The sequence below is a fragment of the Centruroides sculpturatus genome, unplaced genomic scaffold (assembly GCF_000671375.1).
Source record: "Centruroides sculpturatus isolate CEXI.00-Female unplaced genomic scaffold, Cexi_2.0 scaffold2708, whole genome shotgun sequence".
Lineage (NCBI taxonomy): Eukaryota > Metazoa > Arthropoda > Arachnida > Scorpiones > Buthidae > Centruroides > Centruroides sculpturatus.
In genome coordinates, this window is record NW_019386817.1 from 1 (window position 1) to 20,189 (window position 20,189).

At 29.8% G+C, this 20,189-nt stretch overlaps 1 protein-coding gene across 1 annotated transcript; it reads left to right on the plus strand.

Annotated features, from left to right (window-relative positions):
- Positions 1-88: 88 nt before the first annotated feature.
- On the plus strand, positions 89-20,128 carry LOC111615809 (lysosomal thioesterase PPT2-A-like; the record flags this gene model as incomplete). The annotated part of the gene is made up of 4 exons (XM_023357245.1): positions 89-242; positions 10,863-10,958; positions 15,977-16,031; positions 17,691-20,128. Coding segments are annotated over 4 exons (366 nt in total), but the record flags the coding sequence as incomplete, so codon positions are not given.
- Between the last annotated feature and the right edge of the window lie 61 nt (positions 20,129-20,189).

The window sequence follows — 20,189 nt, forward strand, 5'->3', positions numbered from 1 at the left end:
TTTATCTCTACTTAAATAAATAATGTGTATAATCTGAACTGATTGAATAAAATATTGAAGTTTGAAATTTAAATTTACTTATTTATAGAAACATTCAAGGACAAATGTTACTGTTATAAACCTTTATGACGGACTGAAAAGTCTTTCTCCATTATGGGAACAAATCCATGAATTTGGAAATTCTGTATCAAAAATAATGAAAGAAAATCCAGATGGTATTCATATGATTGGATATTCTCAAGGTTAGTTAATTTATTTTTTAATTTTAATATATAATACACTGTAGTTATGATACTCAAAAGACTTATTTATGATAATTTTCCATAATGTTATTTTTCTCATTAATGTTGAGTTCATTTTTGAATGAAATAATTTTCACTTAAAATATTTTGATATTTCTGCTTTAAGTGAAAATAGATAGCTTATAAATCTGACTAATTTTCAGTTTTGGATCAAAGCCAACAAAAGCTTTCCAATTTTACAAAATGACAAAAAAAATATTGCTTAATTTCTTCTGGAAACTAGATAAAATCTAATATATTAAATGTTTTATTATTTTATAAAAACATGAAATTTTATTAATAATATATTACATCTTACAAAAAAGTTTGTCTCAGTTAAATGTAATAATATAAGTAATAATAAAATATAAAAGTATTAAAAATATAATGTTTTTTTATCCAGATGTGAAAGCAAGTTTTTGGAATTATTGTTGCTGTTTTATTTTAATGTGGCAATATTATAGAAATGATTTGTTAGAAATTTAACCATTTCTAAGAACCATTTAAATAATAATATCAAGTAACAAAGATGAAAAAAACATTTTTCCATAGCCTTTTATATTTTATAATTAATAAAGTATTACATTATCAATTACCAATTAGAATATTCCAGAAGGTTTTGGTTCCAATAACTTTTCATAAATAATAATTATGTATTAAAACAACAATGATAAATCATCACTAACCTTGATCAAATTTTTGGAGGTCAGACAATCATTAACCTTTTAATTATCAATTAACACTCATAAACCTTAAAAGTTTAGTACTTAATATTTAATAGAAAACAAACACTTTTGACCATACTTTCGGTCTTCAGGTTTAAAAAACCAGTGAGATTCGAACAAGTGAATGCGAAGAACAAAAAATTACAAAATTATTTTCAAAAACATGGAACAGTACAAACAGATTTTAAAAGAATGGAACACTCCAGGCATGTGTATAAACAGTTACACATGTGCGTTACCATGGCGATGGAACGGTATAAGTAACATAAACTGTGATACAAATACATATAAATAAACCAAATGAGGGTGGGGATGTGGTTTCAACTGCTGGTGTGGGAGTTGCCTATTGCTTCATAGCAGTACTTCCAAGCGTGAGACACATTGATGGCATCTTTAGAGTTAATACAATTGATATGTAATCTGACTTTGTAAATTTCAAGTGCCTCCAGGTTTTGAAGGTGTTCAACACAATGAGACAGCTTGATTAGTTTGGCCTCATGGAGGTCAGCTCTTATGCCGGGGTCAGTGGCATAGGTGGATAGGGTGGTGATGTGCCTTTTATTATCAATATTGTATTTGTGTTCCTGCAATCTTTTATTAAAAGAGCGTTTTGTGGACCTAATATAAACTAACTCCCTTTGAAACCTGTTGTCCCAGAGAGGAACCATGTATACACCTAGTGCTTTCTTTTTATCAGTCTTGTCCTTGTCGCTGCAGAGTAACCCATATACAGTGCTGGGCCTCTTGTAGGCAATCTTTTTGTTGGTACGGAAGGCAATCTCTCTGTAAATGGAGTTGAGGTGGTGGTGGTGCTCTACCACTGCATGAGACTGTGTGGTATTTAGGTTGTGTGTTCCGTGAGTCGCTACATGTGTGTTAGAAGTGTCATGTGTGGCAATTTGTGTAGAGTAAGTACAGGAAAGGTTGTAAATCAGGTTTCTATTATATCCGTGCTGTATGACAATGTTCTGAATGCGTTTCAATTCCGCTTTGGTGTCTTCAAATCTGGTGTGGTGTGTGAAAGTCTTTTTGTTAGGGCACGGAAGGCAGCGATCTTATAGGAGAAAGGGTCTGCAGAGTTGGCAGGGATGAACAGTGGCCTATAGCATGATTTGTAATGATGTCCAGAAAATGTATGGCTGTGTTGCTCTTCTGATTCAATTTGATGGTGAGGCCATATGGGTTGTCATTCATTGCATTTATGAAATGGTTTATGTTTGGTTCCACTTTCCATAGAATAAAGATGTCATCACCATACCTCTTGTATATGAGGATATTGGAAATGAATAGCAGTATGACTTTTTCTTCAAGCTGCCTGATCACCAAGTCACATAAATCCCGAGAGGGGGCTGCCCATAGGTACACCATATTTTTGTAAGTATTGTTGTTAAAGCAGCAGTGGCGTGCCATCATTGGAAGCGGTGGATGTGCCGCTTCTCTTGTATTTTCTAAAAAATAAATACATATTAATTTTAATTATATGAAAATAATTGCACAATATTTTATTATAACTGCATTATGTAACTTATTACAAATTTCTATACTACACATGAAAAAAAAAGATGAGATTGCTATTGTATATTCGAATGTTAGTGGCGGAGTGGAAGCACTGTATTGTCAGCATCCAAAAAGCCAGATTTGCATTTGTGCTTTACAGAGCACCAACCTCACCCGGTTTAGCTAGTGAAAGCCTAGGGACCTTGGGTGGATGCTACACGTATACTGCATCCAATTCTATCCAGGACTGGTTCTGGACTGTTAGACGCCTGCCCGCTAGATATTTGGCAGCCCTTGCCCGATTACGTGAATCACGAGTAGATTTATAACTTAACCCAACCGATAAGAATTTACTGGTATGTTTTTATGATAGTTCTGTATAGTTGACAGTAGTTTAAAAAATCCATTAAAATATTTGATATTTTTATTCCGCTCTCCAATTTTATATTACTCGCGGATTTCAATGTTAAACCAGTGATATTATGATTTCGTATACCCCATCTCTAAAGGGATGTAGAAAAAACGTGTACAATTCTTGTATAATGCTAAAAAATTAACCATTACTTTGATAGCATCATTTACAACTAAATTTAATGAATGAGAGAGATGCATGAGGTACAGAAAAAGCTCTAGAATTTATTTTCCTTACATTTACAATTTATGTATCCATTGTCATAAAAATTTGTCTTTCTACTTTTTCCCCGAGACTACAAATATTCGAGTACAGAGTAACTGGTTTCGACTTACTTCTACTTAAGAAGTAGTTAAATAATTAAGCGATTAGGGAATTGGGGACATAAACAAAACCCTGATGAAAGAGCTGACATTTTACTTAAACAAAAGCTTAACTGAACCATCTCTAGTCGAGTACACTGGAGACTGATTTCTTTGTATTATTAATGTAATAAAGACAGAAATTTTTCCAGTTTAATGAGTGTGTCCGAAAAGTTGTAAATTTTGGAAATTTCTGAGGACATGTGGTCCTAAAACGAATTAGTGAGAAAACAAATGATAATTAAGTTTAACATATTTAGATTTTTACAGCTATGGTGAGAAACATTTAAAATCTACAACAGCCCTGTCGCGTCCTTTGAGATATACTAGTGATGCGACAAAAGAGGTATTTGACATTGACTGGTATCGGCACCCTGGGGATTTGGCAGTCCGCATGTATGCACACTCTGCAACCGTCTTTGATTCCATCCATTAACCACTTGTAGGGAGCTATTTGACTAAGTGCATTGTTTTAAGATTTAAAAAGTAAAGAATATTTTATATTTTTATGTACGTTTCTTTACAAAGCTATATTTAATTATAATTTTGTTTAAAAGTATATTCATACAATTGAAGAATATTTTGTACTAGGTATATACCGGTACATCTACCACACATTTTATTTCACCAAGTAAGTTTTTATTATTTTATTTTTAATTGTAGCNATCTCTTATATATGAATATTTTATTAAAAGTAAAGCCTGTAATTACCAAGAAATGCTTATTTATAGGAGTCTTGACTCTTACAATTATTTTTAAAGTGGTAAAGTAAGTGAAATTTTAATTAATAAATTGTCTTGATTGAATTTTTCCGTCTGATGGCGGGATTATTATTAACCAAATCAAAGACAAGTCTGTCTTAGAAGGATCACCATTTATTTTGCATTCTAAGACAAATGAAGAGCCATCACAAACTTATCTGCAAGTATTCATTCTGTATGTGCTTGCTTGTGTCTCTAATGATGACAGTTATTTATCTAGCTGAATGTACTGTACATGCATGGTTGGTTAACCACTCTCTTTTTACATTCATTTTCACAAGATGAAAATTTAATTGGAACAGTTGAATATATGGTAAGTTTGCAGATGTGAATGACATTGTTGGGACCTTAACAGAGCTGTAGAATGTTCATAGGTGCAAAAAAGTCAAAGGAACCATACCTGTAAATGTGACCCTTTGCAAGATATAGCCTCCCCAAAATCAGCCTAAAGTCTACTTCCAGGCACTACAGGAAGTCACACTGTGTACTCTGCTAATTCTATCGTGTATTTAAGTCAGTGTACCATGGTGATCAGACATTCTAATGATATTTATTGGCAAAGAATAAAGAAAAGTCTGACACTCAATCCTTTACAAGATATTTGCCTCCAAATGTGGAACCCAACGGTGGCATTACCCAACCCAATTCTGGTTGACATCTTGCTTGCAGAGCTTGCAAGCAAGTTATGTTATTGGCATTGCAATCAGAGTCTATAACAAATAATAAATACCCATATACCAGTACTACTACTAATTCTCCATGCTCTGTGTTGTCAAGACTCACTTTGACTGATGCTCCGCATTTAGTCATGCACTTTGGTGCCAGCTGTTGCTTGCATCTCAGCACCCAGGTTGGGCAAACCCCCCACACCCCTCCAAAACTATATAACATAAAGTACTCCACAAATAGTCAAGTGGGCTATGCAAAGCTGACATAGTTACTTTGGTTAAATAGTTAAACACGATACTCTTAGCAGAACACACAATGCACAGTGCAACTCGCAATTGTGTGCGGCTGATTTTTGGGGACCAATATCTCGCAAAGGGTCACATTTAGAGGTATGGTTACTTTGACTTTTTTGCACTTATTGACATACTCTACAGCTCTGTTAAGGTCCCAACAGCATCATTCACATCTGCAATTGTACCGAATAGATGGACATTCTCAATGCATCATCTTTTTGTGTATATCACATGCAGCTTCAAACCACTTATAAAAAACCCTTTGGCTATTATGGCAACCAAGCACTGCATATCATCTACCTGAACTGGTATTATAAGGCATTTTGCCAATGAAAAACAAAAAATTATAGACCTATACTAACAACTTAGCATTATCTTAATGGATAATAAAAGTATCTACAGGGCTCTTGTGGAATTTGTTCATGATATAAACAAACTGAACTAACTCTGCCTGGTCTCCCTGGTCTTCTGGTTCCTGCTTGTGTTCTCACTGCAACAATCGAATCTTCAAATTCTGGACTCTTATTGACATCCCAGGACATTTTGTTTATTTGTTCTCTGTTCTTTATTCTGCACATAATTTTATTGTTTTAATCTATTTATATGTACAACTATTGTAACTGGGACTTTTTTTTTTGAATATTGCTACTACTATTATATGGGTAATGTATGTACTGCATCCTGCATCCTGTGTTATTGTCATATCCAACATGTAACTCCTGTATTTTACTGTATTTCCACTGGTATTATTGCTTACAATATTGTCAGGTTACTCTGTTGCTCTCTTGTTATTGTACTCAGTGGCTATACCTAAATTTTGTGTACCTACACCTAAGTGGCTACATTCTGTGCTCTGTACTATGTAAATTCCTCATGGTAATGTCATTGTACATATTTTATAATAACCTTATACTATTTTATTTTTGTAACCTTGTACTTTGTCTACATTTTTAGTAAATATGTTGCTGATGCCCCATGGGTCCTACAGTTACTCCCTTTCCCTCTTTCCTATCTCATTTTATTTCCCCTTCCCCCTAGCTTCTTCATTCTTTATATCTTCTTTCAATTTCTCTAAACAGGTTATATCACTGTGTGTGGCCCTTATTACTTTCTGTCAGTATCTTAATGGCTGCCAAGACATATACCCTTGTGTGGCAGAATTCAAAAACACATTCTGGAAATTTGTGGATAAATTTCCAGGATTTCTGTTCTCTTCATATGTTTTTCATTAAAGACTTTAAATTAATTTAGCTTCTCCTAGATTTGCTATCACCCTGCGTTCTGTGGCATAACAGGCTAAAGCCATGACTTGTTTATTGTGAGTGATTGTAACCATTCTGTAAATTTCCATCAGTGTTTTTAAGCTTTTCAGCTCATCTTCAGGGGGATATATATTAAATAAAATCTCTAAAGATTAGATAATTTGGATTTTTTAATGTTTTCAAAATGTGAGCTGAACTTGAAAAATTCCAAAGATTGGAAGTTTAGTCTTAAATATACATTCAGTACATTTCATTTCTCAAAACAGTTTGAAGATTGAAAATTTTAAGTCATTTCAAAGCATTCATACTTTTAAGTCGTAATGTAGATGTAAATATGGCACAGTATTAAATCTGAATAATAAATAAATAGCTGATTCAGTGATCCAAAACATCATTATCTAATCTTTAACAAAAACTTTTGTCAAAATCTGGAATTGTATTAATATAACATAATTATATGTTGAGAAACAAGTTATTCTGAATAGTTTAACAAAATATTTAGAAATTGATTTAAATGTATCTACAATAGCTTGATGGAATGATTTGCACTTAAGTATGGAATTTATGTTTATGCTATCTCAAGTCACTTTCAACTGTTTAGAGCAGCAAAAACTTTTAATAAGTAACATTTTTAGTCATATTTTATGACCATCCTTTAGTTTATGAACTTTCAATTGAATGATTTAGAATGCAAGAAAACGTTCCATTTTCTTGTGTTTTAAATCTAAACTGTTTTTATTTACATACAGTGAACATACAATAATATATATATTATTGTATGTTTGTCACTTTTCTCCCAGATAAGAATTAATTTTATTCAAAACAAAGAAAACAAACAATTTTGTTTTATTCAAAACAAAATAGGTTATAATAATACAGTATTTTAGACAAATCTCATGCATGCTATTTTAAGTGTTTTAATCTTTTTTGCTTCTTATATAAAACTTGTTAGAAATATTTACAGAAATTTAAAATATATGAATTGCCAAGCACCTTCATTAACATCTGTCTTTTAGTTGCCAAAAGCTGTTGATGAGGACTTTATGCTAAAATGCATCCTATAATTACCATAGGTTCCAATAAATATCTAAATATGAATTTTTAAGTTATATTGGAGTACCAACTAACACCGCAAAATTCTGAGCAATAAATATTTTATCTGGATAATTTGTCAGCACTTTGTTTTATTTACAAAATATATTACTAGTAGAAATTTTATTTTATAGTGTAATTCAAACTGAATTATATTTTATTTACATCTACTTTCTATTAAAAATTTGTTTCTTATGAAACAAGAAACAATTCTTATTTAAGCAATTTACAAAAAAACCTTTCATTTTTAATAAATTCAAAATTTTTATTATAATTCAAGATACATATATACATTTTTATGATGATATTTTTGAAAACATGAGGTTTAATACAGAAAGAAAAATGTAATGTAATGTAATTGTTTTATATAAATAATAGTTTATAAGAACTAATGAAGTTCTTGCATTTTTTAAGTGAATAAAGAATTGTCAAATTAAAATATAATAATTCCAAATATATTAAATCTTTATATTATTATTATTATTTATAGAATGAAGTGTGATGTTTTCAAAACTAATCTAAATTTTCTGTGTTGAATTACACAACTTAAGTACAAATTCAACTTAATGTGGACTGAGAAGGTGATGAGTTTTAAACATAGTGATGATGCTAGTCTAAATAGTGGAATTTTTGCAAAGGTATTATATGTATAAATTCATGTATGTATTAACAACATACCAATAGTGACTATTTCTATTTGTAGTTAAATTTTAATTTAAAAACATATTTGCTATTCAGTGACTTTTGAGTTATTGACATCTATCATAGTGCTTTGCAGTGGAACCTTGGAAAATGGGTTATATTCTTTGTTACATGTGGAATTGATGCTATTATGAAATGTTCCTAGTGAAGAGCAATAACTTATTTGATCCTAGTGTTAAGTTATAGTGGTAAAAATTAGAGTTTGTATTATTAAGTTGTGAATGTCATGCTCAGCTGATATTGGTGCCAAGTACTATGTCAGACTAAATTCAAGGCATAGCTACCCAAACAAGTATTACATTAAGCTTCTGTGTTATTGATATATGTGTCAACATTGCAGCTTTCTGTAGTGCCATATATATATGTTTTTATTAAGATTTAATGTTTCTAGACTTTGTGTAGTGTATGTGGTACAACACCAGCAGAAGAGAGGACAACCAGTACAATAAATACCTTATCCATCCTCTATAAATATCTTACTTCTTGAGCAAGCGGAGTGTACTTGTTGATTTTTTCAGTGTAAGCATTTTTATGTTATGAGTGTTTGGAACAGAGATGTCTATTATATCAGCAATCTTACTGTATTTGTCAAAGAATGATGTCAGGTCTATTGTGATGAATTGTTTTATTTGTGATTATAACTCTGTTGTGCTATATTCTGTGTGTGTTATTTTTTAATACTGCTTGTGGAGTATATTTGTAGTATGGTACCTGGGTTTTTAATAATCTGTTGTTTGTGTGCAAGCTCTTGGTGTATTTATTATATTTGCTATTTGATTATGCTCATGCAAATAATCTGTTTGTGCTAAGAGCTTGCATGGCAACCATAAACCCCTCTGGCTCTCCAGACAGACAGCCCCTAGTTAGCCAGTAGTTTGATGCAGTTTTGTCAACATTGTCCCGAGCTAGATCATAGGCATGCTTGCCATGAACTGCCTTTTTTGGGCCCATGACTGCTTAACGGTGTCTCTTATTTATGTGTTGAGCTATGTCCAGGTACTCAGAGTGTAACTCTGGTAGACAATAACCATATACCTTTAGAGTTATAGCTTTATGTAATCTTGATGTTTCTTGTTTTTGTGGAAAATCTTCTGCGGTGTCAGAATTTGTTTGTAGTGAAGATTAACTATATTAGTCAGGCTATGTCCATCTTCTTTATGAGGAAGTTAGTCTGTCTTCAGATGATTTTGGTTGATACTGATTACGCTTAGTGTTGTTTTTGTTTTCTTTTGGAGTTGCTTGAGATCTCTGCCTGTCTAGTGTGTAACTCCAAAAGAGTAAGTGAGTATAAGGACAACATATGTATTAATAGCTTTAATAGTATATTTTGCATTTAGGCATATTCTCAATATTGCATGTAATCTGTTCTGGTATTTGAGTATTAATCTTTGTTTTATCTGTGCATGTTCTGTAAGTTCGGCCTATTGGAATCTTAAATATTTGTAAAACTCTTCTTCCATGGATTCAATAGTATCTCCACTTGTGAGTACAGAGTCTCCTTTCATCAGAATTTCTTTTTCAATGTGTAGTGTTTTGCATTTATCTAGACCAAACTCCATTTGTATGTCATTTGAATACATGTGTATAGTTTGTAAGAGATGATGCAGCTGATTCTGTATGGATGCATAAAGTTTGATATCATCCATGTACTTAGATGAGGTGTGATAATGTAAACAGTGTTGTTTTGTTGTGTCTGATATTGTAGCCATATTGTGATCTGTTCAGTGTATTAGATAAAGGGTTAAGTACAAGACAGAACCAAAGACTCAAGTAATCTCCTTGAAAAATTCTTCACCTGATGTATTATATTGTTTTTATGTGTGTGTTATGGAGGTTAAGATGTAATGTTATTCTCCAGTGGAGCATAGTAAAACTATTATTATCATCTTTTGTTTTTTAATAACACGACAAGTTTTATGGAATGTTGAGTTATTGAGAGTTGAGTTTCTGGGACTCTATTGTAATGTTATTAGTGTAAATAAAGAAATTTCAGTAATTTACAGGTTAAATTTCAGTTATGTAAATGAATGAAATTGGTTTTCATTTTGTAATTAAATTTATTCTGCTTTTATTTAAAAATGTAACATTTACAAAAAATATATCTTGTCAATTCATACTTTTTAATTAACTTAATATTATTTTCTTCTGATTTGATTGTGTTGAATAACTCCAAAAATTCAGTAGGAGACAGCAAGTGTGAATGGTGATTGCTTGTCATGTTTGTCTTTATGCTATAAAATTCTATGCTAAATCTCACAAAACTTACAAAACCATGTGGAAAAAATTTTATAGACCTGTCAAGTTTCATGTTTATCCATAAATAAATAAGCACACTTCAATGAGACGAAGAATATGTGTATATATATATGGGCTTGGTCTATAGAACTCACCACATGTATCACATGTATTTACAAAGTATTCACAAGTATTCATCAAAAAGTTAAATGAACTGATAACAAAAAGAAAGAAAGACACAAGTTAGAATTCAGAGATTGCATCTTTGTTTAAAAAATTTGTTAATTTAGCTCATTTTTGTTAATTTTGTTAAACTGAAGTACCGTAGACCCCCCTATAACACGGTAGAGAATTCCGTGTTATATGAATTCCATGTTGTACGAGTCACTTAGATTTTACAAATGCATGTGCCGGGCTGTGAATGGCTCACATATTTGTAAAATCTAAGTGACTCGTACAACATGGAATTCATATAACATGGAATTATTTACCGTGTTATAGGGGGATTTACTGTATTTCTAATTTTTATTTCTGAAATTCTTGTTATATTTATAAACTTTTTATTTTCTAGGTGGTTTAATTGCAAGAGGAATTATTTCAACATTGGACAATCATAATGTAAATACATTTATTTCTCTTAGTTCACCACAGATGGGACAATATGGTGGTATATTATTATTTTTGTATATTTTGTTATATATCTTATTTTTTAATATTTGTTTAGTGTTTTATTTTAAGAAAGTCTACATAATTTTTATTAATATTATTTAAAGTTTATGTAAACAGATTATTGGAAAATTTTGGTGTTACATTCATTTATTTTAATCATAGAACTAGTAGTCATGTTAATGTAAATATGTTAAAATAGAAAAACTTTTAAACCTGTTTAGTCATCAGTACCATTCTGTTCAGTATCATTTCAAAACATGCTGATATTATTTCTCGTCTCCATTTAATTGCACTTAATAAGTAATAAGCATGTTGTAATTTCACCAAAATTCTTATGAACAGTGAAACAAGTTATAAATATATGAACAATATAAAAAGCATGTAGTTAAAAACGTGACTAAAAAAGTATGTTAAATATTTATTAGTTAAAATTTGTAAATATTTTAATTTAATTTGTAATCATATTAGTGGTCTAAAACAGAATGAAAATCCAGTTCAAACTTTAAATGTTTTCTAATACTTGTTTTATAAACTTTTAATAATAATTAATTATTATGAACACAATTTAATCAGAAACCTAATTAACAATTTAAAAAATTAATTGAAATTATAATATACTTGTGTTTTTAATTCATTGTATACAATATTTAAGAAAAAAGATTAAAAAGAAATACAGCTACTTTTACAAGTTTATATAAAGTAAAATATAGTAATAATATAACAGAAATAAATGTCATAATAATTTTTCAATGTGTACTCAAAAAACATAACAGAGAACTTTTTTTAATATCATTTCTATATAGAGTTGAACTTGTCTGTTTCAAACATGTTTATCTCAAAAACCTCTTTATCTCAAAATGTATTTTTTCCTCTGCATTTTCAGCCTAAATTCAATATATCTTCCGTGTTTATNGCTATTGTATTAATAAAATACTACACCTCCAATCTAACCTATTAACCTATTATTGTTTACTGTATAGGAACCTTTATATTTTTAAATCTGTTTATCTCAAATTTTTTCTTGTTCTCATGAGATTCAAGATAAACAGGTTCAACTGTATAATTATATTTTTATTAAAAATCAAGGATCAGAAATTATTGACAAGTATTTCTGTTAAGGTATGTCAAAAAATTTTTATTTATATATAATACAGGTGTGTACTGTACTTGCTATTGTATTAATAAAATACCATACCTCCAACCAAAACCTATTGACCTATTACTAAGTTATTTACTGTATAGGAACCTTTATATATCAAATTTTTTTTTCTTATTCCCATGAGATTTGAGATAGACTGGTTCAACTGTATTTTAAACCATTTGTTTTCAGTTTATCGAAATAAATCTTTATCTGTCTTATTTATTATTTGATGACAATTCAATAACTAGTTTATGGTAATTTTTGAGTTTATTGACTTTATGAAATTTATTTGGCATTATCCTAAATTATGCAAGTGTGTTTTATTTATATAGACTTACTATAACAGTTTAAATTATTTTCATCTATTCATTTAAACATAATGTTTACATTTCTCTCTCTCTCTCTCTCTTTATAATAATTATAATATTTTTATATTATTTAGCAGTTTTATTTTGTTTTATGACTTTAGATGAATTAAATAAATTTTAGCTTCCTAATTGACCTTTATGTTATTTTTAAATGAATTAAAATTAGTATCTTTTATGAATCTCTTATGAATTAAATTTAGTATTTCAAAACAGTTTTTTCTTAAATCTTTACTATTTTTGGTAAGAACTAGAAAAATTATCCTGTGAAAAGTCTATAATAAGTATATAACTATTTAATTTTCCACATCTAACAGGTTGGATTTTTTCATTTCTGAATGGTACTTTTTTAATTCTAATAAGTGCCCTCCAGTTGCCAAGCAGATAAAAACACCAAACTCTGGTAGTTAGTTCATCATGGGTTCCGGCATGGCCAACAGGACAAACTAACTACCAGAGTTTGAATGAAGAGAATGAAGAAAGTCCAGAAAATTCCATATGGCAAACCGGCTGGCCATGTGGAATTTTCTGGACTTTCTTCATTTTAGTAACACCTAAATAAGGTCCAGCATCCCATAAAAGTCTTCCTGGGATGCATTTCCCTCGGCAGAACACTCATGTGTAACCAAATAAACAAAAATAATTTTAACGAGTGATTACTTATTGTGACATCATCACAATGCCAGGCTGCAACTTTTTTCAACAATGTTTTCAAATCTTTTAGTCATGGTCTTGTCCCTGTACATCATACTTTTCCTGTTAGCAATAGAGTTATGTCAGTCATCTATCCAACTCCATTCAGGGGAACATTTTGAATCAAAGTAACATGACTTACAGTTCAATCCAAAAGTTCATATTGATATATAGTTAACTTGGGCCTCCTGTCCATAAGCTTTTCATATCCAGTTATGACTTTCATCTATCTAACTCCTTTCTCAAGATTAAGGAAGGATAGACAGGCAGGGGTTGACAGTGTGAATTTATAGATCTACAGTTTTTTCAAATTGCTGCATGATAATTTTTCTATAATTGCAATATTTATGAGAACATATTTCCCATATAGTTTATATAATCTGTTGCCAAAATTAAATACTTTATCACATAAAAGGAATTATTCTAGCATTTTTTACAAGATTTTTTTTTATTTAAACAAGTTTTTATAGGAAGTCTTTCAGACGTTAAGGTTAGCAACTTTAATCACAATCTGTCTAACATGGATCATTTTTCAAATATTAATTGTAAACCAGTATTAAGTAGTTGTCATTGACCATCATCTCTGCCAGGAGCCAGGTCAATGACTACTTTTGATCAAATTACTTCAACCCCTTTTTGCAACAGTTCCTTCTTTCTATTGGACCAGCAATATAATGGCATTCAAATAGGAAAATTATATAATAAAAGGTTACCAGACAGCACAAAATATGATTTAAGTGCTTTTCAACTGTGCTAAGTTTTTTTTTCTGCAAAATTTGATTCATTGACAGATTACTGTTTGATATTTGGCTGTGAATGGTACAGTTTCTTAAAGTTATCATAACATTAGGAAAAAATATCTTAAAAAATTAAAGATATTGTATTTTCAATTGGTATCTACTTGACCAACGAAATTGTGCCATTTCATACCATCCAAGTATTGTAATAAATATGACAACGGTAGGCTGAAATAACCAAACTCTTTATATAGTTTTCATGTAAATGTTTCTTATATTATAGTATTTTATTCATATAACTACAAAAGTTATCTTACGTAAGGGTTTATCACACTGAATGGCCAATCTAACTCATTTTAAAAATTCTTTCTTCCTCTACTGGTATACAATTTAAAGAATTTTTAAAATGTGTTAGATTGGTACTCAGTATGACAAACTCTTACATAAGATAACCTTTGTAAATATAATAATAATATTTGATTGATAACATTTAGGAAATGTTAGAAGTAAGAAATAATCTAATAATCTTAATCTTTGCTGTTATTTTTTGCTTCAGCAATGCCAGGCTCATCTGCTAGTGATAGAATAATTCTTAAATTAATGAAATTTTTAAATTATTTGGAAAAATATTTGTTAACAGGGTTTAAATTGCAACTGTTATATTTTGATTAAATTTGTTGTTGTTTGTATTATTCTGAGATTGTCATTTGTGAATTAAGTATTTTGATCCATTTTTTAATTGTTTTATATATTTAAAAAAATGAACACATTAAAAATAAAATTATATGAAGGTTCTAAACCTTGAAAAGAAGGNAAAAAAAATTTTATGCGTTTAAAAAAATTGATTCTCATTGGTGGACCTGATGATGGTGTTATTTGTCCTTGGCAGTCAAGGTAATGATGTAATATTTTTTTTAATTAATGTAATATAACTTATTATGTTAATTTTTCTTGCATATAATATAACAAATATATAATGGAAAATTAGCATAGAAATACACCATAAAAGTTTAAAATAATTCCGATTACTTCTTGGCATAAATTGGCTTTAAATAAAACAATAAAGTTATCTTAATGCTAAACAATTGCCAGATTACATCGGGCTATAATATGCTACTAGTTGTTAATTAAAAATTGAGTAATTTGCCTAGAGATAGGCATAAGGCATAATGTCTTGAAAACCCAGAAAATGAAGTTGACCTTGTTTTCACCAATTATAGTATCATATATGATAAAACAAAAAGCCCATCTTGCGGTTCCCTTGAAGTCTAACAATTTTGGTTTAGTGACTTTCTGTGGGATGCATATTTTTCAAGTTATTGCAGTGGATTGATTAAAATAAACCCTTTTCTATAATGTTTAATGTCAAGTTTAGACATTAAAACAATATGTCAAACAATACAAATACCATTAAAAATCACTACTAACATTGTCAAGTAAATCTTCAACATTTTAATACATTTGGTTTATATGAGGAGCGTGAAAAAGTAAGTTGCAATTGACAAGAACTTTTTGTTGATAGATGATATCTAGATGAAATCTGGTGGCAGCACTAGTAATACTTCTGGCTTCTGGCATAGCAGATTTGTTAAAGTGATTACAAAGGTTAATAAGTCATGAAAGATGCTGCGTCATTTGGATGTAGTGTCCAAGTTGGAAGTTTGTACAGAAATTCGTTTCCTATGGGCAAAAACGTGTAACTCCACTGAAATTCAATGCCAGTTGAGGGACGTGTACAATGAGAAAGCTTTGCATGATAATGCCACACCTTGTTCAGCAGGTATCACAAAGGCCCTACTGGAAAAATTCAAATGGACTGTATGGGACAATCCTACAGTCGACCTTGTGCCTTGTGATTTCCATGTGTTTGGCCCCATAAAAAAGAACTTTTTGAATTGCTGTTATGACTCCAATGAAGACATCACAAACAACATACAAATAGTTATCGCATGTTGGATGGAAATAGAAAAACTCCAAGAAGGAATAAAAAATTCATACCACATTATGATAATCATCAAGTTTATTTAAGTATTCATGTCAAAAAGTAGCATTTAGATTGTACATTCTTCTTTATTGATAGATACAGATATCATTAAAGTTTGGTTTCGTGATTTAATCAAGAAATATGCTTATAAGTAAGTACGATATATTTCAAATTTATTCACTGTATTTTAAAATGACTTTTATGGAATAATTAGAATAAATTAATTGTTTCATCATAAATTAATATTGTTTTTATAATTTTGGGATTTACAGGTATTTCAAAGGAATGAGTTGATTTGAGTTTGGCTTATTTGAAAATATTTTTACTTTGACAATATTGAAAAATATTGCTGGATTATATATCACAGATTAAAATATTTTAATCAAAATAACTAACATTAAATCATACAGTGTAATTTATTGTGTGTGTGTATCTATAATGTCTGAAATAATTAAGATCGATTTCTTATATATTTTGATCATATAATAGCAAATGATAAGTACTTTATTATAACATATAACAATTTACTTATTCTAGTTTAAAAATTCCATGGTAAAAAGTAAAAAAAAATTTTTATTTTAGAAATTATTTGTTTTTTATGTTCTAATTAATTTTAACATTTGCTAATTATTTAGTATGTTATAATGTTATAGCTTACTGCCAAAATAAACACTTTCATATTGTTTTCTTAGAAATGTCTGATTATAGAAAAATCAAACTTTGTCTTAAATGTACATGGCTAAAAAAAAATACATTAGTTGTTGGATTTCTTTAATATATTTTGTTTAAAATTAAAGAAAAAAAGAGTTGGTTATATTAATATTGTGAAGTACATATTTAATGCATTTATGTTTAGCTATAATGAAAAATAGTTGCATTTAGAGATCTAGAACAGTGGTCACCAACCAGTGGACCACTGATGGCTTGCAAGAAAATTATGGTGGTCTGTAGAGAAATTTGGACATTGATCAATTTGAGGTTATGCAAAGTATTATGAGAGTAAACAAGAAATGCAAAATGCTTTGGTTGCTTTTTCTCGCTCATTGGGGGTTTTTTATTCAAATCTAAAATCAAACATGAAATGACTGTTGAGTGCAAATACAATAGACCCCCCCATAACATGATAGATATGTTCTGTTTTATATGAATTCCGTGTTTTACGAGTCACTTAAATACATGAGTCACTCACAGCCAGGCACGTATGCAGTTTAGGGACTACGACTTATTTATTAATTATAAAATTTTATGAAACATATAATTTTGTGTTTTAAGAAAAATTTGAGCTTTGTTTTTTATAGTAGAGCTTAGTGATTGTTTAACACCTCTGTTATTAAATACTCCCAAATCATTTTATAAATCAGTAATCTATTAATTAATAAATCTGCCATTGGCAATGACACATGAAATCATTGAACTTTCTTAACTATTTAATACAAATTTTCTGTGACAAATTCTATTGTTTGTTGTATTCTGACATTCAGAATCTAATGAAAGCTATATTTTAAATTTTATTTCTAAACTTGTTAATTATTATAAAATTTTTATATTTTGAAAATTTAGCTAATGTATAGTATAAAGACAAATTAAAACTTTTATAAAACAAAATATTAGTAATATTTGGAAAGATGTTGCTAAATCAAATGTTAGATAATTCCTTTTCAATTTTCTCAAAAAAATTTTCAAATTAGAAACTTGAAATATACCAAATAGATTGAGACAAGTGTTATATGAAATTAGATCTAGCATCATCATATATTATTACAATCAAAACTTTTTGAAATTTAATTGAGAGTTTTTTTTTTCTCTTTAGATTCTTCTATACAAATGAAGGACAATTGATATCCATAGGAAATTTTTGGAATGGTAATTAGTATTTTTTATACATAAGATTTGCAAAATAAAAGCTATTTCTGAAATGCTATGATAAACCTATAATTGTTCATATTAATAAGTTATTGGTAAAAGTAGATGGTTAAATTATTATACAGGGTAAGCCAAAAAGATTATTTCTATTTTGAAAAAACACTACATGTTTCATTGAAGACATCTCAATGAACATGTAACAGTGCATGTAGAAACTCAAAGTTTTTTGATCCCTACAGATGCTCAATATGCACACCTTGAGTGACATAGCATTTGTCTATGCAACAATCTAGTTCCTGCCAAACACAATTCAGTGTGTCTGCTTGGATTCCATCATATTGGAATATGAAATTGGGTGGTCTTGTAGCTGTGGCATCAACCATTTTGTCATCATCCAGATAAAATGTGACAGTGATTTCTGCAAAAATGAATGGCTTGTACATCTTTTCATGCTAAACAATTTAGAACTCATTAATCTAGGGGTAATTATGCATATGTTCTGCATACATGAGTTTTCAGTTCTCCAAACTTAAATGTTACAGCAGTACACTTTACTGTTTACATGAAAGATGGCTTTACAACTGACACCAACCTGTTTACAAAAGCATCTGCAGCAAGTCCTGGAATTGAGTGCAGAAGTCAAGCTGGATGTTCTGATCAACTGGTGTTATGGAAAAATAAAGCTGCATTTGGTATGATTTTTACACTGTGACCACTTTCTTATAATCCTCTATATAGTTTTCTGTGGAATACCAAGTTCATAACTATAGAAGTAGGTAGATTTTTTTTTTGGCCTGCATTGGAAGGTCTGTTGCATGTGCTCCATGTTTTCTTCCAATATGGATGGTTTCCAGTCAATTTCTTCATACACAAGCAACCAGATTCTTGAAACTGTGTAAACCATGCATGAGTTGTCTTGCTTGTTGGTAGCTGTTTCACATAAGTGATGTGAAAACTATGCTGAAAGGTAATAACTAGAGTCAGGATTTTTGGGTGCTGCACCCACTTGGTTTTTGAAAGGGGCAAAGTGTAAAAAAGACAAACTACATCAGTTTTAGTGCAGTAGACCCACTCATTGTCAAATTGTTTAGCACCCAAAACACAGACCTGTCCCCAAAACAGTGACTAGCACCCAAACTATATTTTGCACCCAGCTTTTCCCTTTTTACGTTTTCAAAGAATATGCTAACGATTATCTTTTTTTAATTAATTCACTTGAGGGGGAAAAATAAATTCGTTAAACCATACCATGTATGCTGAGGAAAAAAATATGATAAGTAGCTGACTCTCTTCTTTTGTTGAGAGCAAACAACTAAACTTTAAGGTTGTTCTAAGAATGTAAACAGATTTACTGAAAATCTGCAACATAATCTGATAATCATAATTTTATATTACATAAATTTTTAACATGTCAAATAAAATTGGGAGTATGATATTTACATATATGTAGCAAAAGCAAATTTGACCTTGCTAAATTTGTTTTTTTACAAAAAGCTTCAAGTTGTATTTAGTGCCTTAAAGTCATTGTACCTGCAATAATTTGGCTGAATGTTAGACAATCTTCAAGCAATATTAGTGAAGGAACAAAGTACAGTTTGAAGGCTTTTTTTTGTGATGATGCTTGTTTTCCTAATTTATAATCAGTGTGACATTGCTTCATTTAAAATTTCCTGTAGTTGTAATCTGTGTAACATGCACTTTATTCACATGTTGAGTCTTACTGACAAATCTGCTTCCAGTTTTCTTAAGTTTCTTTTATTTAGATGCTTTCACTTAGTTTTACTTTTCAAACTGGTTCTATCAGTTTTTTTTATAGGATTTCAAGTATTTTTCAGTCATCAATAACTTTAGCTTTATAATAGAAAAATTTTTATGATATTATATTCACTTAACAGTCATATGATAGCCTGCAGTGCATCATGTCACATAAACTAGTTGACTAATAATATGACAAAATTTTAAAACATTCAACAATGAGTTGCCTAAGTTTCCTGACTATTAAAAAATAACTTTTCAAATAAATAAAATTTATAGTGTCATCTGTTGAGATTTTGTTGTAAAAACTTTTTATGAGTTTTGAAAAAATTGTAAATGCTATTGAGTGAAATCTTCTTAAGTCCAAACCCTCTCATGAAATAACACAACACCCTTTTATCACCTTACTCCCTCAACCTTTACCATCAAAATTTAATAGCATCAATTTCTCTTAAACACAAGCTACCATGCCAAATTTTATTTTTTCATTATTATCCCATCCTGAGATATTAAGTGAATTAGACACCAACATGTGCATGCAAAATTTTTTCAAGTTTTTTACTTTTTTGGGTTTGGGAGGGTTTCGATCGTGATTTGAAAAGAAAACTGAGGGTAAAATTCGGCACAATTCCAATACTTTTCTTGTTATATATATGTAACAGTTAGAAAAGTAAAATGGGACATTATTTTA